Genomic DNA, 27,879 nt, shown 5'->3' on the forward strand with positions numbered 1-27,879 from the left:
GATCGAAGCCAGATGATGGTCGATCGAAGCCAGATGATGGTCGATCGAAGCCAGACGAGGGTCGATTAAATCCAGTCGATATTTGATCAAATAAAGATGATGGTCGATTGAAGCCCGATGAGGGACGATCGAAGCCAAATGAAGGCTGATTGAAGCCGGATGAAGGTTGATTGAATCCATTGAATGATCCCTGACCGAATCCACGCGACGGTTGATTAACTTGAGACAATAGTTGATTGATTAAAGACATCGGCCGATTGAAAAGCGATGATGGTCCGTTGAATAATGATTGCAGACCGAACCGAGATTCTGTCTGATTCAACTGGGACTGAGTGATTGGTTGCAAGTCGACTGGACAGCACACCTGCAATTTGAAATTAATTGAGGGAAATTCGCAAGTATTTCTTCCATTTCTTACTCACATATGGGGTAGATGAGATAAATCCACATTGGCTCTTCTTTAAAAACTCCTGATCGGCGTTACTTAACGATGAACATTGTGGCAATGCTACACAAGTGCCATTCGACTTGTTTGGAGTTAGGCATTTATCTTCTGCAAGTGAAAATTGAACAAATGAAGCAATTCAGTTTTTTTCATTTAAACCAAATCTTGTTTTCCGCTCACAAAATCCACAAAATGAATTAAAAACAAACATTTTCCTCACACCAAAACATATTTATTCACACCAATTTCCGATGGAATATTTTGTCAAAACCAAAGTCGTTTAAAAAAAAAGAAAAAAGTTACTTCGAAAAAACAATCGCGTTATTTGTTCACGCACCGTTGTCGGATTTACATACCGGATATACCAGTTTTAGTATTATCAGTACCATAAACACGTTTCCACATTCATGTTTCGTATGCTTTGTGCGCTATGAACGAACTAAATACAAAATATATAGCAAATCAATCAAAAACACAAACATACATGTACGGATTTGCTTCTATAGAATTATGATCGAATGACAAAGTAACTTTACATCGATGAACACTTAAAAACTGTTCTAATGTCCTATGTCTTTTTTAATATTTCCACTGAGACATTATTCAGCATTTTTAGTGAACAAAACGATTGTGACGAATAAAAACTCATTCGAAACGGAGATTTTGAGCACTAAGAAATAATCTTCGTTCACATGAATAACGACAAGAAGAGTTGACAAAAAACAACTTACCTGCACTTAAAACATCTTTGGAAAAAATCACAAACGCCCAAGCTAATATAAAAAATATTTTCATTTTTGTGCACAGTCTGTGTCCGCTTCCATAGAGTATTTAGATAAAACTGACCATAACATAGGAACTGGAGTCTAAATTATCCACCTAAATAACTGAACGCATCAGTCATACTCTGATCCAGTTTTACCAGACTATTCGTTTATAAATAGTCTTATGATAATGGGCAACATATAACTAGTTTTTTGGGCGACGATCGAACTTACCGATTGTATAAACCGTTTTACCATTTAATACTTGATGATTGACGTCATTTGTTCCGAATCAATATCGGTGTAAACTATGTTGCTGGAAGTATCTATTAAATTATCCATGCTAACGTTTACATTTATAATGCCATCCGAAATCATGTGACCGATAACAGTTTCATATTGCTGCGATCGAAAATAAACCAACTGAATTTTTACGTGATTTTTTTTTCGAAAAGAAAAAAAATCGTTTTTTTGACGATTCTTTTTGCCTTAAAATAATAATGTATGTTTATTATTCGTGGATCAATCATCGTGTACATAATGAAAGATAACGACTTGATTCTTTGGCAAAGTGGTAGTACTTGACTTTAGCTACATTTTTGCGATATCATCAAAAATGATAAGAAATGAATTTTTTTTGATTTAATAAAGGCCAAGCATTAGCGCGGTAATTTTTTTTAAATTTCTATAACCATAAATTAAACCAGTTCGTGCCAATATACGTTAGAAAAATCTTAAAAATATTTATTGACCGCATCAGTTGTAATCAATGGATTTGAAATAAAACCGCAAATTTTCAAAGGAGAATCAATTTCCATATTTTGCGTTCATTCGTTCAACAGGTAGAGATACAATTTTGTCATGTGGAGCAACAATATTATCGGATCCGTGGCTTTTAACGGCTGCCCATTGTTTGCTTGGTACCGTATTTTTGGGATCGATGGCCATATTACGATCAATCCGCAAGAGAAAGAAAAGTAATCAGATCAGATGGATGTTTTGTTTATCCGAATTATAATGCATCTACTCACAGTAATGACATGGCATTGCTAAAATTCAAAAAACCAATTCTATTCAACGAATCCATTCAACCTTTTAACTTTTCAAGCAATTGTGAACTAAAGGAAAATGAGATCGTTTTCACGATGGCATATGGTCAAACTCATGATGATAGTGATTTGCCGTTGACATTACAGTGGGCACCTTTGAAAATTGTTCCAAAGCAACAATGCATAAAGGAATGTCCATTTTTGGAAGGTGGAACACAATATGTCTGTGTTGGAAGCATGAGTCGTCGCAGCACATGCCCCGGTGACAGTGTAGGACCACTACTAAGAAAAACGATAGAAGTCTCGTAGGAGTTTGGAGTTTTGGCCATAAAAAAGGTTGCGGAAAAGGGTATCCACAAGTATTTTCAAATTTCTTCAAATTCAGCGACTGGATCTCGTCAAGAACATCGATTTATAGTTTTGATTATAACTTCCATGAAATTCTGAACACAAAAACATGGGTTTTTCAAAAACACCTTCAAATTGCTAAAAAATTAATAAATAAAAAATTTAATACTGGTAATTCGTCGCCTTTTTTTCATTTAAAAATGAATTACCTGGTAGTCATGCGGTTGAGAACAAATATCTTCAGCCAATGGGAAGTTCTCCCTTAATTACTCACACGTGTCATCTGTTATCTATTTAACCATTGATAATTGTTAGACAATTGTTCATTGATCATTTTTGACGCAATCAAACAAATTCGTCAAACAAATTGGTGAATTTATCTTGTGCCCGAATCCGTGTGAACATAAAATCATCACATAGTTTATCTGAAGCGATTGAAATGATTAAAAATTGCGTCAATTGTTATCTGTGTGACAAAAAACGGCTAGGAGATATTACCTTTTTCAATATCTTTCAATCAAACACAAAAAAGCGCTTACTTTAGATGTTCCGTTCCACAAATTCAGCCGCAATTCCCGTACAAAAAAAATGAATTTAACACCGAAGACTATTTACATCGCTGTGTTGCTATTTGTAAGTGCAAGTGCATTTAAAATACAGCAAAAACATTCGAGGATCATCAATGGATTTCCAAGTGAGCGAAACCAATTTCCATATTATGTTTGGATGTTAGGAACCATTATGGAGGATAACTCGACCAATTACTGTGGCGGCAGTTTGATAAGTGAGTCTATAGTTTCAGTTGCATAATCGGTTTTATTTTTTAAAAAAATTGATTTAAAAATCCAATAATTTCAGGTGACGAATGGGTCCTTACTGCGGCGCACTGTTTAATTGACGTGTCTGTGATGCGTATACATTTAGGATTACTTAAAACGATGCAATTTGATGAGCCGGGTCGAATCGTTTTGACTGCTGAAAAAGGGCAATACTTTTCACATCCCGATTTCCAAATGAATGGTGTCATAAACGATATCGGCCTAGTGCGTCTTCCGAAACGGATTAACTTTACTCCGAGCATACAGAAAATTAAATTGCCAACAACATGCGATTCGAATTCGAATGAAAATATAGATGTGATTGGAATAGGGAACGGATTGACAGATGATGACAGTACTAAACCATCACCAATTTTGCGATGGGCATCGTTCAGAACAATTTCACGTGAAAAATGCAATGAAGTATTCAGATTTTTGAACTTCAGAACCACAGTAATCTGCATAGAAAGTCCAAAAGAAGTTGGTTCCAGTATTTGTCATGGCGATAGTGGGTCTGGATTAATACGAAGAAGCGACAATACTTTGATCGGTGTTGCCAGTTTCGTGGCGGACAGCGGTTGTGACAATGGTTTGCCACAAGTTTTTACAAACATTGTTGAATATCACCCATGGATATCGAGCATTACTGGATTGGATCTGATCACGTGCTAAATTGAAGGAAAAAATTCAACAAATTAAAATGATCACACCAAAAGATGATTTCTTATCATTTGCTATAATAATAATAATAATAAGTGCTGGGCATTGTTTTCGATTTCATCAAAAACCATTAACAATAAAACTGATCACTACTATCAATTGACTCGTTTTTATTTATCACTTGAAACGTTAAAACGTGCGCTTTAAAGAAACATTAATCAGATCCTGTAATGATAATCAATAATTTAGCAAGTAATGCGTAGGGTCATTGCGTATATTTGTGATCTGAATTTTATGTTATATTCGACGATCTTTATCGAACAGAAATGAGTTCAAGATTTATATACGCACCAACGCAATGAAAATCACTTGTTCTGAAGCATAATTCAAAAGTTTTGATTTAGTCTACTTTGATCGGCGATTAAAGATCGCTATGCGATGAAATCGGAACCGGTTGATCGAGTCTATGTTTCCACAACAAACATATACTCCAATCCACTTATTAACAACAAGTTACAATTATGATATCACATAAACGCGATGGAATATTTACGCGATAAAATCATCATGGTAACTGAATTGACTTTGATTTTTGGACGGTGAATACTTTTAATGCAAGTTAGATCTGAAACTTGATTGAGATATAGTTTTTAAGACGAATTCAATAAATCGACGAAATTTTTTACAGACGCTGAATATTTTTGAATTTGACGATCTTCTTTGTCTCTCTCTCTCTCTCTTCAATTATATTATGATTGCGAGTTATTTTGCGAAAATTGGCATAAAGATTGATCAAATTGCCAAGCACATGTGATTTTCACGATGAAATGGGCGCACATTTATTTTAGAAAATTCGAAAACAAAAATATTGAATGTGAAATTTACAGTGAATACTCATTTGAACCCGTGAGCATAAAAACGACTTATTAAACAATCGCCGAACAAAACGATACAAGAAAAAACTAGCGGAGTTTCGTTTTGAACGGTACCGTCCTGCTGTGTTACGTTTTTAACGTGTGTTTTGTTTGGTAGTTTTTTCTTGTATCTTTTTGTTCGGCGATTGTTTAATAAGTCGTTTTTATGCTCACGGGTTCATTAAATCCCCTTGAAAACCGCATATTTTCAACTGAACATGCTTGTGGAATTTTGAGCATGACACCTACTCTGTCTCGACTTTACTTTGATTTCATTAATTTCGCAGATGAACGATTTGTCATCGTGTCATTGTAAATTCAGTCACTTGCCGTTGTACTTTGACCCGAAAGAATGCTCAGATATCAAACTGTCTTTTTTCTGTCTGCGGCCAAGTGATGACAGTGTTGATTCATGTTTATTGTCAGCTTTGATTTTGTTAATAGCTATTTAATATGCTCGTGTAAACAGAACTGATTTTAAGTCTATCCAGTGCCCCATTGCAAAAGTTAAACTTTCTAACAGTTTCAATGAGGTATTAAATTTGAGAGTCGATCAAACAAATCAACTGTATTTGTGGATTTAGAACGAAAGAAGGTGCCATGCGTATGCGTAAGAAAAGTCGACGTCAACTCAATTTCCCTTTTTTGAAGTGTTAATAAAACAGTTAATCCGACCCCCTCAGTCTGAAGCGTTCATTCAAATGATGTGTGTCAAGTGAATGTCGTTATTGGCTCAAAGCAAATACACTTTCCGATCATCTTATTGCATGTCAGAAATTTTCCATTCCACCGAAAAAACGAAATGAAACATTTAAGGTATTTATCTCGTGGAGAAAAGGTGCAAGTCAAATATTTCAGACTAAACTGTTTCCATTTTCCCATTGAACGACGTACAAAGGAACACTTTTTTGTTGACGATGATGTGTATGTGTTCGAATCCGATTAAGAAATGTGTCTTATTTTTACATTTGACGTGTTTTTTTTTACATTATCTCATTTTCATTGAACTATTTGGCAGTGAAGTCGAGCGAATGGAAAAGAAAGTCGTTATCGACGAAATGCAAAGCCATAAAACTAGAATATGAAGAAGAAAGAAATTGATCGAATTTTATGCGTATTTCATATCAAAACTTTATGCTAGAATCCGACATAATAAAAGTCAGTTGCTGTTTTTATGCTTTGGTAAATTCGTTCTTCGGCCTTCTCAGTTCATTTCGCTTCAGACGAATGCTCGCCATATACATTGCACACAAAACGTGTCACAATTCAACAGTCTCATAATGTCGTAAAAGAAAAAGACGCACATCGACAGGCTTTTGAAGTGCGGACGAGAAAAAAAATCCAATCGTACCCGAGTCAAGTCAGTATCAGCTTTGCAATCAGAACGTATGAATTTGGTTGGATTGAAACACGACTCAAAAGATCAAAAAAAAATGTGAGAAAAAAAATATCAGATTAAGGAAATTGGGAAAAATGAAATGGGAAAATTTGTGAACCGCGTCGACGACCTATTGTACCACCTTTTTCATCGTTCGTTGTCACTGTACTGTAGTGTGCACAACTGATCCATGCAAAGTATTGACATTACCGGATACGCTGCTGATGAAACAAAGACATCATTCACTTTACACCCGCATCGACACAGTGTCAGACTGATGGATTACTAGTCAAGTATCGTGAGTGTATTCAAAACAAACACAAAAAACACTGAATCAGCAGTATATCTAACTACCGTTTGGAATGTAATTTCTGAGATGAGAGAGAGAGAGAGAGAGAGAGAGAGAGAATTGCTGCACTTTTTATTCACCAGCAGTACAATGTATAAAAAATGAATGAACGCGTACATTTTCTGGCTGCAAGAAGTACAGAGCACAAAATGAATCGTCTCGACATGGCGAAAACGCGAACTGAGACAGTTCTACTTAATAATTTAAAATGTAGCCAACGAATCGCATGTAAATATGATTTACATTCATTTACTCTCGGCTCCAATTTGTTCTCGTGTACCGTGTTCGTTTTGTTAGGAAAACGAATATAAATAATATCATAATGCGGCAGCAGTACATTGGAAATGCGCTGCTTCAAATGATGACAGGACAGTAGAAGTGAGTTTGGTGGTGGTGCGAAGGACAAAGTCAAATGGCCAGAGTAAGCAGATGAAGTGGTCGACCTGTCTCGTATTGTGTTACAACGATTAGTCACAAATATGTACCGTTCGCTAGAGCATCATCATCTTGGCGAAGTGCGAGAGCTGGGAACAAGAAATTGTATATAGCCAGCAAAATATGTTTTACTCACTTTACATTACAATCTATTTGTAATACAGCACGAAAGCGCGTTCTCGTTCAGTTTCCTTGATGGCATTTTGTTTTTGCTCTCGCGCGCTCTTCGACTGAAAATGAAATGAATAATACACCATTGCGAATGGTTTTCGAAGTCTTTGGCAATCTTGAATGCATAAAACGGGATTCTTTGTATATAAATGAGCTTACTTCACGTGGCCAAGGATGTGAATGAGGTTGATGTTGCTGCTGCTGCTGATGGGGCTCTCGCCTTTTTTCCTCTCTTTGCAAAAACAGTTGAAAGATAAATTAATCATCGTCTGTCATGGAAAGAGCACATACAAAGCAACAACGACACACGTACAAAGCGAATGAATCTGTTTTGCACTCGTTGCCTTTCTTTGTGTTGTGCCACGTCTCTTTCCGACGCGTATGGCTTTGCCCCAAGCATATTGTCGACTTCAGTGTATGTGATGGGTTGTGCCGTGCATATGCTTATCTTGAATCGTTCTTGGGAAACATGTGCTCGTCAATCGTACAGTTTTCTCGTTTGGTTGTGGTCATTGTGCGACTTCTTCGGAATTCATCACCACTGCAGCAGCACTACCACTATCGAGGAACGTTATATAAGCTCAAAAAGGAGCGCGCATATACATCAATGGCGTAGCTAGACTATGGGTCTCTATCTCTCTCTCTCTCTCTCTCTCTCTCTCTCTGTATCTCTGTGTGTGTGTGTCTGTGTGTACGCATGAATGCTAGTTAAAAAGTCTTCAATAAAGCAAAATGCTTTGGCAAAAAACGTAAACGGCATAACACTTGTGCGACCACTATGATTTACTCGATACATCCAAATGATAAATGATGTTGTTTCACTCCTTTCGTTTATTTTATTTTTCTTTTCCTTCTGCTTCTTGTTCATTCTGCATCCAATTTTCTTGTGCTAGCTTTTTTCCATTTCGCCCTTAATTCATTCCGTCATTTGAAACATGGCTGCTATGCGCCCAGTTCACTTCCATACAATCTTCTGTGTGCCATCAAACGTGCCACACAAAGTAGTAGTGGAAAGCGAATTTATTCCAATCCAGTTCGTCGTTTTGCTGCATCTTTCTTTAGTTATTTCAGCTGCTACAATCACCAAACTTATTCTTCGTCTTAGCTCAGTGGCAATGGATTGTTGGTTTTGTTTTTCTTTAGTTTCTTCTTTTGGATTACTTCGAGATGAGAATTTAAACCAAATGAACGCCTTAATTTCAATTGAAGCACACACTCTGTGGCATTCTCAGTGAGAATTTTGCACATCTTTGTTCACCATTTTATCAATTCGATTCAATTTTCTTTCAAAGCAAATAGCAAGACAACCAAATTCTCCATCCGCATCTTAATGAAAAGCTTCAGCAATCATTTTGGAAGGAGAAAGTAGAATCGACTCATTTTGCATACGTGTGCGAACTTAAATGAAAAGAAAATATTTACACCATTTTAAAAGAAGCCACCTTGCATTCAGTGGGAAACATAAGTAGAAATCAATAAACTTTCGAAGACAGCATTTTGATGCAAAGCGATGCGAAAAAAATGGGATAAACTAAACATATATGTATGTAACGCATGCAAATGCAATGCAAATGGGCTGCCATCATTTTATCGTTGCCGTCAAACGTATTGAAAGCCAATGTTATCAATCTTTCTTGATGGAAGCGAAGCAAAAAAGGAACACAACCGATATTGAACCGGTGAAAACAGTTAATCGGAACAAGACGAATCATTCAAAAATGTATTTGCGAAATTATTTTCGCAACTCACACGATACACGCGAATCCATTCATATAAATAAATTGATACAGCATTGAATCGATCTTATTTCACTATTTGCTTCAAACGGAGTTGACCCATCGCAACTGGATATACCTTTCAAACGAATTGGTTTTGCATTTGCCGAATGGCTTTTCGGATGGAAAATGCTTCTCAATTTCATCCACAACTGCTCAACCCATAAATCGTCATGACATGAAGGATTTGCATATATGAAAAGCATAACATACTCGTCGGCATTGAGTATTGCTAGGGGAATTTATGTATTAGCGAATCGACAGGAATTCGCATGCGTTTTGACTTCAAATTCATTCAAATATTTTACAAATTTTGCGAATTTTTTGCGAATTGGTCAAATCCAAAACATTGACAGCTGGCGCCATTTTAGTTGTCATTCGCAGTGACAAAGCAGAGAATGTGAACAGTTTGTAAAGAATTCGCAGAGAATGTGAGATCAATCGTAACAAAATCACAATGGAACGATCAAATTCGATAAATTCAACTGACATAAATACCCGTAGGCGTATTGTTTAAATCTCAAAATCGTCAATGGAACTGTACGAGCTTGAATGTTCATTATAACGGATAAATTGAAATTGCTTCTGTCCAATTTCGCTACGGTAATCATTGCTTTTAAGGATTTTATGCTCTTAGTGTGGCAACCATTTGCCTCGGGTTCGTGTTCAGAATAATCGCAAATTTAAAAGTCAATTATGTAGTGCGCTAAATTGTTGAATAGACAGCGTGTAAGATGTGGATGGGGAAGGGTGACTTGAAGAAAATGTATCAAAGAAAATGCTATTGCTTTTGTAAAACTGTTTTGATTGCGCTATTTATGTAACATTTACTAACACTGTCAGCTGGAAAGCTTTGAGAAATAACACACAATAACTTTTAGCTGAATTGAAATCGCTTAGAAATGAGCATTATCGTCAATTTTACTGAAAATATAATATTTTTTGTATGCAATTCACACAGCACTTAAAATTTCGTCGAAATAGCGATGAAAACTCCACTCAGCTCACGCTTTTATCGCAAAACGGAGCGATTGATCACCTTCAAAGTTTCTGTTTAGTTCATAATCGAATCAGCATAAAATAATATAAATCTCATTAAATTTCATTCAAGGAAATTTATTTGATGAGATAATTCGAGGATAATGTTGATAAGACGCCGTTAATGTATCAAAGTCACATTCCAAAACGATTTCACGATTTCCTTTCATAATAATGAGTCAAGAACTTTGATTTATTTTTCTTAGATGTTTGCTTCAATCATCTCTATTTATGCTTTCTCTCTATCGTTTTCTATTTCTTTATCAGCTTTAAGATTCCTATTGAACTATATGCCATCATGTGCCACAAATATTCTGAACTAATTAGCGATTTTGAGCTCTCAAAATGCAATCTTCTTAAAGATCCATATTTCATAGAAATATGTCATTAAATTGATGTCGCAAGTGAAATCAGACTGATTGGTAACATTCCAACTGCGTTGGATTGATGACAGCTACTGTTACATTTTCAATGGTTATTGATTTGTGTCAACCATTGAACTAAATTTTCCCCGAAGATCAAAATCTTCAAAATGGATTCAAAAGTCTAGAACACAACACGAGAGTCTATTTTAATGATGAAAAAACTGCAAATTGTAACAGGGCTTTGGTTGGATGCACTTCAATTTTGCTGTGAACTTGTTCATATTTCAGATATATCCATGAAATCATTCTGAATATCGAATCAGATTGACAGCAAAGCAATTACGTGTTATTAAAATGCTTAACAATATGATTCATCGATATCGATTTGCCAAGGTATCTAACACTTGGTGCAAAAGTGTTGCTGCAAAATTCCAGCAGATGTAATGTTCAAGTGGTATTGCGAATGGTGTTTAAGTGAGTTGAATGGGAATCGATCGTATTGAAGCGTTTCAACATCGTTAGAGCGCGTCGCAGATGCAGAACCAATGCGCGCATATGTAAGAATGTAAATTACATGATTTTCAATACTATTTTGAGTGAACTAGAGATGTTTTACAATTTTTCTCTCTCTCTCTTTTTCTCATCAAATGATTTATTTAGAGCATATCATATCATTTTTCATGAGCAACACACAGCATTTGAACACGCATATGGTATTGAATGCATCTATCAGTTGGAGAATCGCATATGTGCAGAAGTGCATAAAACTCATTTGCATTGTGGAATGAATGGAAAGGGAAAAGAAAAAAATGTGAATGAACGAATGCAAACAAAAAGCTATAGTGAAGAGAGAAAAAAAACGTTATTTCATCAGACGCATCGCATGGCAACAAAAGGAATGGAGATTTTACTCGAAATCGTTTGCTGAAGCACCGCTTCAAAAATGAATGCAGCGCAGTGCTGCAACGAACATTTTACGAGCTGACTTGTCTGCTGTATGCAACTAAGATTCAGGACGATTTGTGTGTAGCTCGTAACGTACGTGTATATTTCAATTTAGTGAATATCCTTGATTTGTTGCACAAACAACTGCTTCGATTATTCTCGATATTTCTCCATCCGATGCCATTTATATCTCAATGTGGAATGGGATCACAGACGATACCTGGAGAATTCATTATATTTCACTTTTTTTAAACCTCTACCTCTGAGAGCTAACCCCTATATTTCGCTCTATCTGTCGCTATAACTCTTTTGCTGCAATCGCATTTGCATTCCCTTTCATTGGTAACAATTGATCTCGAGCACAAACCACTCGAAAATCCACAGCATGGAATTCATTTAAAAATGGTATCATTTCGATTTTTTTTGTTGCCAGTTCTACTTTATGTCTTCATTCAGGTGAAATTTCTGCTTAATCGAGAGGATTGGCTGCATCGAGCTAAGTTTTTTTTCTCTTTCAATTTGCGAAAATTCCAGTCAAGTGAACACACCAGAACACACCTATCAATTCATTCATCGCACTTCTATCGACACATAAATCCATAAAATATTCTCAAATGCACTCGATGGAATTTCATTGTGGCTTCAATTCCAACAACGAATCATCGGTTTCTATATGTTAAATCGCTATCTGGGGCAATATTCTATTGAGAATTTGACCACATTCACTGGCATGTCGGCTGCACACACTTTAATTACCTACACATTTCATGCAAATACCTAACTCGGATTCACATTAAATCAAATATCGTGGATTCCTCCGAGAGGAATACTAATGACATTACCGTTTTGAGTCTCTCTCTCGTCATTTCAATTATGGTTTTTGGAGTGCTCTCCTAATAATATTTCAATGTTTGAATTCATTCCATTTATTTCAAATTCCGAATGAAGTCTTAATTAAAATTCTGCACTGTATCCAGTGCCAGTTCTTTTGGCACCATTTATTTCTTACCATTCAAAATGTGTTTACATAAGATTTGACCGAATTCACTTCAACCTTTTTCCATTCCATTTTTCATTCGGTAATTCATTTTTCTTGGGTTGGAATTTTCCATTTTCGTGTTAAAAGCAAGGAATATGCGATGTACTCTGGAGTAGCCGTTCGAATAATTTGCATCTCGATGTCAACCAAACCTTGATTTTACAGCAGCGTATCCCTCTCGTTTTCTCTCTCTCTCTCTCTCTCTCTCTCTCTCTCTCTCTTTCGCTTTCCCTCGCTTCTCTCTCGCTCTTCAAGGAAATTCCCAATTTAAGTAAAACGACCGCAACTTTCCATTTTGCACACTGTGCTTTGCGCACATGCATTGCGTTCCATTGCCGAAAATATTTCCATCGCATATTTAATGTGTGTGCACGTTGATGCCATACACAGAAGAATGTGTTGCATAACTTTACATGTTTAATGATAAGCAAAGGAGAATGAAAAAGATAGATATTGATGCCAGACCTCACAAAAATGGTTGGTGTCCTTTTTTTCTCATTCGACTGCATGCGAAACCCTCTTACCTCTCTTTTTCACTCTGCTCTGTCTCTTACATTGGCACAGAGATAATAAACCTGAATATATTTGCACGATGAATTTGGTATGCAATTCATGGAAGAAACATGACGAGAAGAGTTTCTTTTTTTCCAGGGCTGCTTCAGAATGTTTTGCATCGTTGAAATGTGCAGATAATTCGTTTTCCATCTAGGACAAATTTATCATACACATGCAGAGAGAAAGAGAGAGAGAAAGAGAGAGAGAGGAAGAAAACAACCCACTTAACGAGGCAAAAATATTGTAGCGCAAGCGAAAAATTCGGTATGCAAAATGAGCAAGATTATCATTTTGCGTGTCAGTATGGAAATCACATTTTGAAGGACTCTCTTAAATGCAAAATTATTAAAATCAATCCGAAAATAACGCAACCAAAATGGAGTTAGTTCCTCAAAAAGGATAGATGGAAATTTTTACAATTTTTGCGCTTTGCACAGCATAAAGAGTGCGATATATGTTCTTGTACAAGTTGAAACTTTTCGATTCGAACTGAATGAGAATATCCATTTCTGAGATGAGACAGATACTCGTAAATGTTTATCGTGTCCGTTTTGCTTCACTTGCCGTAATCGTATATGCCAAAGCTGTCCTTCACTATGACTAATCACGTCTTAATAAGATGTTCGCCTTACTTTCAATTGCAAAAGTTCGATGGAAAGTTTTGAGTGTGGGAGTCAAACAAACCATTTGAACCTAAAAATAAGTGCAGTTTCATTCAGCATTTGAATAGCAGGCAGTTCATGAACCTTTCCTAGTACGAAAAACACCGCAAACATATTTGAATAAATCTTCTTCGGAATGTATATTGCAGTGGGATTGCTACGTGTTTAGTGAACCGAAATTCATGTTTATTTTTTTTTCCTGTTCTCGTATTTGATTGCCATGGAAACGATCATATCGCATCAAAAAAAATTTAAGAGGTGAACAAACACAAGAATTTGCAAACTAACCGTAAACCGACGCACATCGTCTGTTTCATCAAATATGAACAAATTCACTCAACTATGCAGCATACCCTATTTTTTGTGTCGGTATATTCCAAACCATTTGCATATATTTTTTCTTTTTTATTCTGGGTTTGGAAACAAATTGAAAAAAATGCTCGACAAAATGAATAAAGTGAAGTGCATTCGACAAAGGAATTTGTAATAACACACGTTGCAGGTAAAATCTAGTTGGATTTGAATGTACTAAGGGAAAAAGAAATTTCATTTATTCTTTTTAATGCATTTCAACCATATTTTACTCTGTTTCTTCTTCAACCAGAAGTTTGTGAAACTTTTAGTTTAATCCTATAGAGATTTTGGTCAATGGTCTTGCATTCACATTTTGAATGTGATGAAAATTGCGATGATTGCCATGTGTCAATGTACTTGTGTTTGTACTTCGGGAGCTTCGGCCAGAAAATTTGCATGTTTCGAAAGAAGTTTGTAGAAGAAAAAAAAAATCTGTGATTCAGAAAAAACTTTCTTCTTCTCCCGTTCAAGTTTGACTTTGAAATTGTGGGTAGTTTGACAAACAACAAAATGGGCATTCGATCGAGTTGCATGCACAGTGTATGTGTGTCGCATTCGTTCAACAATAGCAATGTCAATTGAACCAACAACTGATTTTTATTGCCCTTAGAAAACCATTGAAAAATTCCACCATTGTTCGGCTTTGTGTGCCAACAACTGCATTTTTACAACTTTGTACATAAAAACGAAACGACATTCCACAAATTGTTCCATATCGCATATTCCGATGCCGAAATTCAGGCATTCTGATCAACATGGAATAAATAATAAGCGAATCGAAGTTTGATATATTTTTTTATCTGTGTCGTCTGAGTTTCTGTGTGTGACTTTCTAAAACGAGTTTCAATTGCGAAGAAAATGCCTTGAATTTGTCGATGCATTCACATTTTTGTCACATTCGCGATGCGCATACATATTTCGCAAGTAAGAAAAAAAAATGTCAAGAGAGAACGAGGCGGAGAGAGTAAGAAACAGAAGAAGTAATGCAAAACTGAAAAGTACACTCACATATTTCAATCGAAATGAAACGAGCTAGACAAACTTTTGAGTTCTTCTTCCGATTTTTTTTTTCGAATATATGTTTTGCATGTGAATATTTGTGTCTGTTGGATAAGGAAAAAAAACCCCATCTTCAATGGGCTTTTAAATGAAAAGTTTCGGTAGGAAGGGGAAAAAAACTCAAATCAATAAATGGAATCTTTTAATGCAAAACTTTTGGCTCACATGACGTGAGGCCCTTGAACAACATTTTATTTTATCCAACGAATTGCAAAGTTTCCAATTCCATGGCCTGAAGCTTTAGCATTTGAAAACATTTGGTTAGCTCTTCAAGCTGGAAGCGGTGCGAGTGGGGTGAAATACAATTTTTGCTGCACTTTCGAATGAAAATTCATTCACTGAAGAAAAGTTCGTTCACATGTTCCATCAACTTATTTGACTTTGTTCAACGAGTTCATTGATTGTCTTCAACGTTATAGCGTTTCATATGTCTCAACTCTCGGCCTTACATCCTCGTTAACTTTTCATATGATTTATTCATTTATTTATGCTTGCTTGCCAAAAAAATATAAATTACTTCGGCTCAATGTATCATCAAATGTGTGTACACGTGTTTGTGTACAAAAATTCGATTCAAAATACGTTCTCCTGCGCGTATCGAATGTCTGTTTATCGCGACATGCCATTTATCGCACCAATTTCGGTTGACTGTGTCGCTCCAACACGTTCGTCATGTTCGATGCCAATGATAAGCATTTCTGCGAATGTAAATTGCCATTTGACTCAAATTGTTATGCTTCATTTCAAATGTGCCTTTTGACGCACCGTCATCTCTTACATCGGCAATAATTCATGTTCACGCATAATTTGGAAAATTGGGAGAAACGAGAAGCAGTGAAGAAACACACAGTGTCACTTAACTTAACTCTTTGAAGATTTGACATTTTCAGATTCTCGGCACATACTATCAACTGTGTTTCCAAGAAGAAGAGGAAGAAAACAGCAACACACATTCAAACAACAGCAGACAAACATAATTTGGCGCATAAATTTAAATCTGATTGTAAATATACGAGTGTTTGACATGGAATGCCATATTTTTCAAACTCATACAGCATTCAACTCGAAATGTCTCAAATTGGCATAATTTTATCAGTAACATGGAGGCGCAAAATACAATCGCTTGTATCACTAGCCTTGCAGACATATTCGTTGTATATGCCATTGACAAACCCAACTGAACATTATACATTCGGCGCTTATGGTATTTCATATCGGTATTTATTTCATTTTGTTCGCATTGCAACTGGAGCATGCTCGCCCGAAATCATTCATCCACTTGCCAAGAGAGAATTTCAAACATTAGTGAAGGATTCATACGAATAGTGAAACACCAAACCAAACACTTCCTATCATTACAAATCTCTATTTTCCCTTTACTAATAGATATTTTCCCCATGTGATTTACTTCAATATATCGGGAGGAAAATTTTAATGCACATGAAATGTATGTGTAATGGAATCTGTGACGGAAGAAAAGCTTTTACTTGAAATGCTTTGCATTGCTCATATTTGGATAGTTCATTTTGAGGAAATTTTGTAGTGAATATTCTCCAAAAATAGATGCTATTACTGTGCATATAGTGTGATGAAAAATCTAACTGGTGCCTCCACTAGAAAATACCACACAATTTCAGTAGTCGTGCGGCCACTAGGAACCAGTCTATATGTGAAATATACATGTTGGAATTCTTCTGAGTTGACATGGCAACAGAAAAGCGTATTGACACATTTCACGGAATGATGCAAGGGGAAAACGTTGACTCAGGTCGTGAATGGTGTTTTTTCTTCTACTTTCTTTCGCATTTTTCCTCTCCCTCTCGATAAAGTAAAAGATGCAACAAAGTCACTAATAATAACGTATAAATAATATTACTTTTATGACTTTGGACCATATAAGGCGATGACATTAACGAGCGTCTATTATTACTTTTTGAGTTTATAGGAATGGCCAAGAAAATTGCAATAAATTTAATAAAATGTCAATTTTAATGCGATAAACTTCCGAGCGGGGTGACACGTCGAATGATTTTCACTCAATTTTACCATCCATAAAATTGAGAACGAAAAGGAAGTAAATTTTATTTGAAAAAAAGAGGAAAAAGAAGTCTTCAGTCTGGTGAAGAAAAAAGTGAAAGATTCCATGTTTTCCGCTTTGAATGCCAGACTTTTTGATTTTTTCTTTCTCTCCACATACATTTCCTGTTAATTGAAGTTTACTCATTTATCGAAAAATAAATTTCCGCTGTATGTTCGCACATACACGGTGTGTATCCGTCATTGAAAATTGAAAACCAGCGTCGAGCAAGGTGACAAGTTTTCAATTTCGTTGAACTTTAAAAAATAATCCGATTGTTAGTCTTTGAATTGGTTATGGTTTTTCCGTTTTTTCTTTTTGCTTTGCTTGTTTGATTTCGCGTCAACTATTACGGTGGGTGCTGCGTAAACGAAGACTGCAGATTTACGTTTACAACGTAAAAATACCATTGGAAACGATATTAAAAATTGCGATACTGAAATGAATCAAAAGTTTGTGCACAGATTGCACAGTCATAAAAATGCACACATGCGGTCAGAGTTTAATGGAAATAATTAAAAAAAAGAGCGAGAAAAATTCATATCTTCACCCAGCAGAGCAAACAACAATGTGCACTTTGCAACCAAGCCATGCCATGAAGCGAAGAAACTAAGTTTTCCTCTTAAATCCGTGCAATCTACAGCGAAATTGCACTGTACGTCATTGTGTCTTGGGTATAAGCGAAGGAGGGCGAAATGAATGAATGAACGAACGAACAAAAAATATATATATGACTCAAAATTCGTTCCAACAAGTAAAAAGAAAAGCAATTATTTCCTTCGCTCTGCAATTTGATTCATTTAAAAATGTTAACAAAAATGTTTAACACACAAAAGTTTTCTCATTTCGTTTCATTGCGTTGGCACAATTTTTCACGACGTGGCAGCGCATGTGTGTGCGCACATCGGTTTCTTGCTCCCATACTCATCTCATTCTATAAACTTCATTTTATCATCTCTGTTTTTTTTCGGAGTCAGTTTTGTTATGAGTGAAGAGACAGAGAGAGGCCGAGATTGAATGACGCGAAGATCGAAAGAGAGAAATTATATCACAATTGTAATGGGCCTTGGCAGCAAACATACAACCAAGCATAATTGTCATTTCTGTTTGCTTTTCATCGCTGGTATTCCATGGCTTCGAATAAAATCGTATAAATTTGCTGGAAAGACTCATTAGTGCGATTGACGCTCGCTTTTAAAGTGTTCACAATAAAAAAAAGAGACAGAAAAGAAGAAAATCATAAGTACTCCAGTCTTCTTCTACTCGTTTCACATGAAATGAACATTTTCCCGTCCAAAATTACACGTTGAACGCTGAAATGTGTAATTTTGTGCCGATTGAAGTGTTGAAAAATGCACTTTCGTTGACAGCGCAGACAAATAACTCTTGCCAAATAAATGATTGTATTCCATTATTTATGTACTAAAGAGTTGACGAGACAACGCAAGATACAATTTGAGTGCAACAACACCCAAACACTCATAAAATATGATGTCAATTATTATGATGATTACTGTGAATAACAGCAATAAAAACGAAATGAGAACGTGTTTTTGTTGTTGCTGCTGTTGGCTGGAGTGTATATCTCTCATGTTCGCCAGACTATGAGACACACGAATTCTCCGAGTCATCACCATTTACGAGATGATTATAGCCATCATAAACGCTATTTTGAACGGCGTCATGTTTATATTTCAACCGCAAGTGCAGTGTGGGATTTTTTCTTTTCATATTTCGACCTTCGGTTGCACTTTTTACTTAATTTTGTTTGCTGTAGTGCTATTTCATAAGCGTAATAGTCATAATTTTTTTTCGCTATGCGTGGTTGGGACGAGATAATTTTTTACTTTGGGTTCAATGACAACGAAGAAAATTATAATTCTCGATCAAAATCTGGTTGCTTCCCACAGAAATTGCTTACGAATTTTCAATTTCAAGCACTTTTCGGTGTGAATGCTGTTGATTGAAAGCGAAAAGGGTTGACTTCATATTTGCTGGAATGGTAAATTATTCATAAAGAGAATCGTGAAATGGTACCACGTGCAATCGTCTCGTGGCGCCGCACCCTTCGTTAGCAAATTGGATTGGCACGAGATGATGTAGATGAACGCGCCGACATCGTTGATTATAACGTATTCGAGACTGGGGCCGATGTGTTTGCTGCGCCTATGTCTGATGCAATCTTGCTTACAATGACATAATTCATAAACACATTCGAGATTTGCCATCGTCTGGTTCATCCCTAAATTATTCTACTCTCTCTCTTTCTCTCTCTCTCTCTCTCTCTCTCTCTCGAAGACGTGTACGAAAAATACAATTTGATTTACGGTAAAGCAAGTACTACATGTGGTGGAATGACGGAGAAATAGCTGCATTTCAACAGTGCTCTGTGGCATATATTGTTCTCTTTTTCTCTCTGTGTCTGCACTACCTTATCTCAATTTCCACTCGCAAATACAGCGCAATATGAAAAGTGCTCACCGCATCACTTGAACCGGATGCTTTTGATACAAAAATTCCATTCGAAGAAAGTCGGAACATGAAACCGGCGAAGAACATTGCCTTCACACACTTCAAAAGCGACATCATGAAAGAAAAAACCACAAGTTGTTGCTTCTTTCGCAGAGTTTTTGCTGCAAGCATAAGAATGTTTTCGTTACAATGGCATTTTGCCTTTCCATTGCCAAGGGAGTTTTTCGCACAAATTAATTCGAAAAGACATGAGGCCTGGTCACAATTTACTAGACAATCACAACACATCATACATAAATACCAGGAACACCAGATCAGACTAAATGAGAAAAAACAAAAACGGTATGCAAAACCGCACGGTCATAGACTCATATGATGTGTGTTCTCAAGTACTTGTTCCAAGCTCTCTTTTCCTCTTCCTCTTCCTCTATCTCTGTCTCACCATCCCCGCCTAATTTAGTCTGATTCTCAACAGTCATCTCTTGTTCACTGGGATTCAAGAGCACCACATCATCTGCACACCCGCACAACCAGTCATAAACTGCATCATGAGAGACGAGCACATAATATCAAGTCGCAAACTTTCAAAGAGTTTATTTTCACATATCCTCTTCGTTGTGTTTTTGTTTCAGCACTGATGCGTTGCATGCAAACAACGTTTCGTTCCTTTGTGAGAGCCGATGTATTCGAGTGAATTAATGGAGCCACCAGAAATGTGATGAGCAAAAAGTGGAAGCAAACATATGACATGCTTTTACCCGTTCATTTTAGATGCGGACGATGTAAGTGAATAACATCGCCGGGCATTGTTTTGTGAGCGTGTAATGGTGTAGAGTGAGTGCAAAAGTTTTAATGGCGCTGTGTTATTTACATACTATTAATACAATTTGCCCTGCACTTCGCATCGACACCGAATTTTTTCGTCTTCCCGAACACTTTTTGCACTTCACTCTCAATTGCTAGAGGTGACAAATCCAAGTGTGTTGCTGTGATAGACAGTCGTTTGTATGCGACTCGATGCGACTATACTTGGCACAAGAATATCCCTCTGGCACAATATGTTACATTTGCATTACTTCTTTTCTCATACATGCTCCCAATGCACCGATTATTATTAAATAATCTATTTTTTTCTCCTTCTCCGCCGTGAATAGAGATCGTCGAAAAAAATCCAAATCCAAATCAAAAGCAAATGAATTTTTTTCAACAGAAAATCCCCGTTGTTTGATCACTTCCATTCGGTAATCGTATTTATTTACCGCTTTATCAAGCTTTATTGCAGGATTTTATGATTTATTTGTTTTCCAGCGAGTCAGTCCAAATTTATTGCATTCGGTTTCGCAGGGAAGCTTGTGCGGTGGTGATCTTGAATCAAGAAGCCAAATCCTTAAATTATTTTGAGAGTTTTTTTTCTTCTACTTCTTCAGTCTTCGTGAGTGAGTGTGTCTCCTTCTCTTGCTCCTCCCATTTGGCGATTTTATGAGAAAAATATTGAAACTCTTTACATTACATTCGAATTTTGTGGTAATGAGCGTGCACCATAAATCAAAGCGAAGCCAAAATAAACGAGACCAAGTGCCTTCTTGGATATGCAATTGACCCGAACGAAAATGGAAGAAAACAATGGTGGCAACGCAAACAAATCGCTCGCTTGAATGGCAATAAAGTAAAGAGAAACAAATAGATCAAAGAATGAATTTTTCGGGGCGAGGCCACCATCATCCACACAAATATTTCTCATGGTATCTGTTCGTTTGTAGTGGCCGACTCAAAATGAATAATTCATGTGTGTATTCATGGGAAATGCAGTGAATCGAAAAAAAGATAGAGAGAAAGAGAGAAAGAAATCATAGCAAAAGCCAGTGACGAGCCGGAAAATAACAAACTGGTTTGTAATGCTCAGAAAAGCTTAAATAAATTGAAAACGAAGAATAAGAAAAAAAAACCACATTGATTTAGAAACGAGCGCTTTGTTTTGTGAAATTCCTGATAAATAAAAGCGTATCCACGGTTGACGACTGATCCTGTTCCAAAATGAGAACGAAACAGAGAAAAAATTGCCAGATAAAAAAGCAATCACCGGATTTTCATAGTACACACACAGAGTTTCTCACGACATTTAAACTGCCATTGTGTCTGTCTTTTTGCCGTTAAATCGTTTGCTACACTCGGATTTCTACGATATGTTTTGCTATCACTTTTCTATATAATATCATAAAAACGATTAAAATCCGAAACGGAACAAGCAACGATAAAATAATAGAATAATCAAAACCGATGCAAGAGCAAGAGAGAATGGGAAGAAAAAATCGGTTTCATTCGCGTGTGCTTTTGAGGGAATTTTTCAAACGGTGGCGAGTGCATTGTACATGAGCATTTTTTGCGTGGTTTAAATCTCTTCGCGACTAAGCTAATAGACGAACACTCACCGAAAAATGTAAATTGATTCAATTGTGTGCAAGACACACACACACACACACACACACATACATACATACATACATATACGTAACAGAAAGCGAAGTTATTCTAGCAATGTGCTGGCACTTAAACGCTATGGGATATTTGCGATTTGGACGAAACCATTCAAAATCAACACTGAATTTCGCACCAACACTGAATGAGAAAACGGGAAGCCAATTGAAACGACACATTCGCAGAGAGAGAGGAGAGGAATGTGTGTGCATGAATTTTTATTGAATATTTTCGATGTGAGGGCCCCCATACCATGAGAGTTCACAGTGACTGCATATGTGCTTCTCTCCATCTCTTTGCATATAGTATGGCATCATATGAAATCTATTATAAATATTGTTACTGCTATTATTTAATCGGATCACGTACTTTATAAAGTATGAAGTTTATTTTCTGTCTTACATAAAATATTAGATTCATTGGTGGCGTCATCTCCGGCGAAGCGAAACGCGGCACATCCAAACACAAGCATTACGTGTTATTCGCTCGGTGTGTGTGTGTGTGTGTGTGTGTGAGACTTAGGCTGAACTATCGTTATAAAGGCCTCATACGTACTCTTGTCCCATCCTTACACAAGCACGAATGCACGACTGAATTCCACTCGTTTCTTTCGTCTCTTTCGTCTCTTTTTATTTTGGACTGAAAGAGTAAATCTTTTGTAAATATGATATTCCTCCAAGGGAACAGCGATATACATGGTTATATGAAAAGATTTTCCGACAACAGTATGATACTGCAGTAATGCATCCTAGATGAAAGCACCTGGCAAAAGCGTCTAATGAAAGAGAGAAAAATTCCATGCGAAACTACTGTATCATTTCAGCTGTGAAAACTTTTTTGAGTTTCGGGGGCAACGCAGTTTCATTTATGAATTTTGCGCAGAACCTATTTTGATTTAAAGACTTTGTTTTTGGCGAATATGGTTTTACTTCCTTTTACCCGAGAATACACACAACATATTATAATATATAGTAAAATTCTTGCTTCATTCAACGAAATCAAATAGTCACTTCATTTTGCAGTGCGTTGCAAGAACACCTTTCTCTCTTATTATTGTTGTAGCACATATGGAGGATAATAAGTTGCTAGTAAACAATGAAAATTGTCAAACATCTATGCAATATTCAAGTCAACTTCATAAATTGTATTTGTTGTTGTTGCTGCTGTTTGAATTTCAGACCGTGCTCTGTCGAGTTGCGATTATTTATGTTTCCCATAGCGTAGAATTCGATGTCTTGCTGTTTTATATGCTTTTGGCATTGCCTTCAGCCGGAGTTTGGTTGGGGTTGAAAGGCACTCGACTGTCACACATCATTTCAACCATTGTTTTTGCACACGATGAGTTGTAATTCGGCTTAAATTTTATCACTTGTAGTCACTAAGCATTAACCTGTGGGCGTGCTAAACATTGTTCCCAACCATGCAAAATATTATTTTATGACAATCAATGTGCCGAAACTTGTGTAGATTTACTGTACGAAGACACTAACAAAATGCTACGGAACACAAAACAATGACAATAAAATTATCATTACAACAACTATAATAATAATCAAGGGCAGTAAATATTTCTGAGAAGACAGACAATAATTGAGACAATATACCAAAAGACATTACCATTTCACAACTTTATTGCACACGTCTTGAACCACTCTCGAATTATTCAACAGTCAGTCAGTTGAACATCTACTCTCGCGGGAGCATACCATACCAAAATAGAACTTTGTTTAGCGAGCGCGCAACTACTTCCGGTAATTTCATTTCAATATTCAATTGGGTCAACTTGAGCTCTTACGACCATCAATTTGTGATTTTTGGAACGTTAGTTGACAAAATGACTAACGTTTTTTGTACTACCACTGTTTTCATTGTGGCTTAATGAATAAATCAAAAGCATTTTCCAGAATTGTTAGACCCAACATGATATCTACACTTGACAGACTGATAAAAATTGAACGGAATGGGACACTCTATTTTCGTATCCAAAAGTGTATGGAGACAAAACTCGATGTATTTTCGCGGAAACTTCCATTTTACCAATTTGCGGGTGTTTCCCTCCGCAAATCGAGCATCTTTAGTGGGAAAATGCAACGACTGCGAATTACTTTGTTTCATCGAAATACCTCTCGACTCTTGCTTCAATAAATGCTGTTACTGATTCGTGGAAGTGACAATGTTGTGATTTGGGTTGGCTGCCATACTATGGTCTACCGATACACATAAGTTATCTTTTTTTTCTTCATTTCCGACGACATTCCAGTGCTGTTGCAGTGCATTCATTCAACTTGCCTAATTAAAATATCAACCAAAGCTATTTCTGGTGTTGATAATAATTGTTGACGAAACTCTAGATATGAATGACATTTGTTGATGCACTTTAGGCATATAATTTAATGCTCTTGGCTCGTGTGCTGGCTCAGCAAAAAGCATACTATAGTACAAAACTTCCGGAGGCACACGCTCCCAGCATTTATCTCAAATATTATCAGTGCAGTAAGGTATTTGTTTCGGTTGAAAACCATTTGCATGAGTGAACGGCACTAGTTGAAAATGGGCTGCAAAAACCCATTTGCGATTCATATTTTCCGTCTCGCATTTGTCACGTATGGACGCTTACATAAACATGTTGATGATCTCGGTTACAGAAATCATAATTGAAGCACACTTTGCGTGCAACATTCTGCTGAAGGAAAGACGCAAATCACTGCTTGTTGCAATTCCACTGATTTCATTTGAACGCAAATTCATCACAATTTATTACTGCATAAATTTTCCTTTTCATCTGTGTCGCTATGAATGCCACATTATGTCAATCAGTAACGCGTCAAAAATGCTAGTACTCTGTCTAAGATGAACACTGATTGTGATATATTTCGTGCTATATTTCAAATGTGTGGTAGTTTTTGACTTTCAACAATCGGTTATGACATTTTCATCACCAATTATGACGAAACTTACCTTAATTATCAACGCACTACTGCGCCATTTCTTCTTTCCAGTCTTGGGAATACTTTATCTGTGTTACTTTTAAATCTAGAAAAACGAAAAATATGAAGAAAAAAAAATTTCTTAGTCGGAAATTCTACCTGGAAATCTATCTAGTCATATACAACCTCCAAGAATATTTTGTTTTAAATTGACCTCCCTTTGACACTTTTGTCTATTTTCTCGATAAATACGCGCAATTTTTTAAAAATCTTAATATGCAGTATTTCTCTTTTTATTTAAAGGGTTAAGCCACTTTCATCGCTGTGTCTTTATTTATTATGATAGAAGGTGATCCGTATAACACCGAGGAAGCAATGCGGCTCGACTTTGAGTCAAAGTCATATTTACAGAATAAAAAATAAGTTGTAATAATTTTGAAAATAAAACAAATGAATTTTTTAAACTGTTTAAAGTTAAAATTACATCAATTCGTGGTTTATTTGAACGTGCTACAAAGATTTTCTGTATACATTATTACATTTTGATTCTGTTATGAAAAATGGTTTTACTTGCAAATTCTGTTCTAAAGTTTGTCAGACTTACCTCAGTTCTCTTCCTTGGGACTTTTTGGTGAAAATCTCTATTGTATTGTGATTTATTCTCAAATATTCTCAATAATAGTTGTGCGTTCGTTTTTAATTTTAAATATATATCTTATTACATCAAAAGTAAATGTTTGATTAATGCTCATCCACTTCAACTAATTCGACATAAACTCATATCACATTTGTAATTTAAAACATTCACATCACCACTTGTAGTGGATTTAATTGCATAATATATATAGGATCACGATCCGATAGCATGAGACTTTTTACGTCACAGAAATGTGTACGTGCTTATATGTTTATTCATGTTTAAATGATTGAAACTTGCAATTTTGACTACTTTTAGGCGTTGTTGTTGTGTTCTTCAATGCAATTAAGATAGAAACTTTGTGATTACATGTTAGTTCACATAAGGTGATAGCATGAATGAAAATGCGGCAGAAAAAATCAGCAAAAGCCTTGAATGTTTTAAACGCTTCGGATTGATGGTGCTGTCAAAAGCTCTCTGAAGCACATTAGAAGTGGTGAATGTGATTATGACAGATAATATTTGTGTTTACGTTTAGAAACGTTGACTGTCAAATTAGAGAATGTTCTGTCAATATAAACCAAAATACCAACATGGCGGGCTAAAATGATGTCATGGCGGATATCTTTCTCATTAAACTACACATGGAAATATCTCGAAAACGGCTGGGAAAATCGGCAAAATGGACCGTGGCGTCACTCCCTAAAGGGAGTGTAGACACCCGGCTGGTTTGATGGCCCAAAGTTCAAATCCGGTAGATTTGAGCTCATCCATGGGTTCTCAGGATTTGGCCTGATCCCAGCACTTGCCCTGTGGTGAAATTCCATACAAAACGTGAGTGTGACTTGTAAAGATGCTCACAGGAAAGGAAAAGCTGGGAATCAGACCAAATCCTGAGAACTCATGGATCAGCCCGAATCCACTGGATTTGAACTTTGGGCCATCAAACCAGCCGGGTGTCTACACTCCCTTTAGGGAGTGACGCCACGGTCCATTTTGCCGATTTTCCCAGCCGTTTTTGAGATATTTCCATGTGTAAATATTTATTGGTTTTAATTTACCACTTGAGAGGTGAGTTTGGATAAATTAGCAGAAAAGCGTATTAAAGTTCGAAATATTCCATCATTCTAAGATATTTTCACTAGAGGCGCTCTTACAAAAATCCATCCATTTAGCCTCCATAAGAAGCAATGTATTTTTTGTTCAAGCTATCGTATTACGTTAGTTCATAAATATTTTCACTAGTTTCGCTCTTGTCACATTCGGTACATTCAGTGTCCATATGAATCAATGTATTTTTGGTTTTTGCTGTCGGATCGTGTATAGGATTGAGCAAAAATCAAAACATGGGACTATTATGTAGTTAAAAAAATTAATATTATATAGTTATATATTTCTTTGTCTAAAATGGTATTTGTTTCTTTGGCGTGTTTAAGAATTTTATGTTATGATCGCCATGTCTCAAATATAAATTTGGTTCACTATCGAAGTAAATACCCAAATCATTCACATCATGTATGTATTAATTCTGAATAAAACCTTTTAGAATGCGTTATATCGATCCGCTCCTTATGTGCACAACACTCGAAGAACATTTGACTTCTCGGGTCAAAATGGTTACAATTTTTAATTTTAGTAATATATTTTCTAATAAATAGTTATGTGCATGAGGCTCAAATAGTAATAAGTGTTGACACCGAGGATGGGTGCGATAGTGCGTATAATATTAATATGATACAATTCCTTCTAATACATGAGATCAGGTATTTTGCGTCCAGTGGGCAGTATATTCAGCAACTAAAATCTTCTTGTCACTATGAAGTAGTAGAACTTGTTCTTCAGAATCTAAACGTTTAAATGAAATAGGGTCGAATTAATATTTTAAATTTTGAACAATCAGTATTCATCATTGAAGAATAGTATTCTTACCTTCTTAAACACGGAATACGTTGTGCGTGTGTCACCATAGCCATGCATATAAATTGACTTCTGAGACAGAGCAATCATGATTCGAATGTCATTTTGCATATCCAACGGGAGCGAATACCAATTAAGTTGATACACAGCATCTCCAACAGCCTCAAATTGTTTAGTGACGTTGCCACCAAAATGACAGAATAAAAAGAACGGTAACATTGAAGCCAATACTTCGCCAACAATCTGAATCA

General features: G+C 36.2%; 2 protein-coding genes and 1 pseudogene across 2 annotated transcripts in view; 2 read left to right on the forward strand and 1 right to left on the reverse strand.

Annotated features, from left to right (window-relative positions):
- The window catches only part of LOC129580538 (serine protease easter-like), a 3,124-nt gene extending 1,808 nt beyond the window's left edge, over positions 1-1,316 (reverse strand). The window contains exons 1-3 of the mRNA XM_055471049.1: positions 1,177-1,316; positions 423-553; positions 1-364 (exon numbers count right to left, since the gene is read on the reverse strand). Of these exons, the coding sequence (XP_055327024.1) occupies positions 1-364; positions 423-553; positions 1,177-1,240 (559 nt within the window). The 5' untranslated portion in view covers positions 1,241-1,316. The remainder of the gene's footprint in view (positions 365-422; positions 554-1,176) is intronic.
- A 433-nt stretch (positions 1,317-1,749) lies between these two features.
- On the forward strand, positions 1,750-2,980 carry LOC129579101 (serine protease 1-like; annotated as a pseudogene).
- Positions 2,981-3,143: 163 nt separating this feature from the next.
- Positions 3,144-4,212, forward strand: LOC129580540 (collagenase-like). The gene is made up of 2 exons (XM_055471051.1): positions 3,144-3,390; positions 3,465-4,212. Exons 1-2 carry the CDS (start codon positions 3,195-3,197, stop codon positions 4,094-4,096), a joined length of 828 nt encoding a protein of 275 aa, XP_055327026.1. The 5' UTR covers positions 3,144-3,194; the 3' UTR covers positions 4,097-4,212.
- Positions 4,213-27,879: the final 23,667 nt, after the last annotated feature.

This window comes from Sitodiplosis mosellana, unplaced genomic scaffold (assembly GCF_009176505.1).
Source record: "Sitodiplosis mosellana isolate CC-2019 unplaced genomic scaffold, AAFC_SMos_1.0 Smas_scaffold_1, whole genome shotgun sequence".
NCBI classification, from domain to species: domain Eukaryota; kingdom Metazoa; phylum Arthropoda; class Insecta; order Diptera; family Cecidomyiidae; genus Sitodiplosis; species Sitodiplosis mosellana.

Coding starts and splice junctions, on each gene's coding strand:
- LOC129580540 (XM_055471051.1), top strand. CDS start 3,195: ATGAATTTAACACCGAAGACTATTTACATCGCTGTGTTGCTATTTGTA. Junction 3,391..3,464: donor CTGTGGCGGCAGTTTGATAA/GTGAGTCTATAG, acceptor CAATAATTTCAG/GTGACGAATGGGTCCTTACT.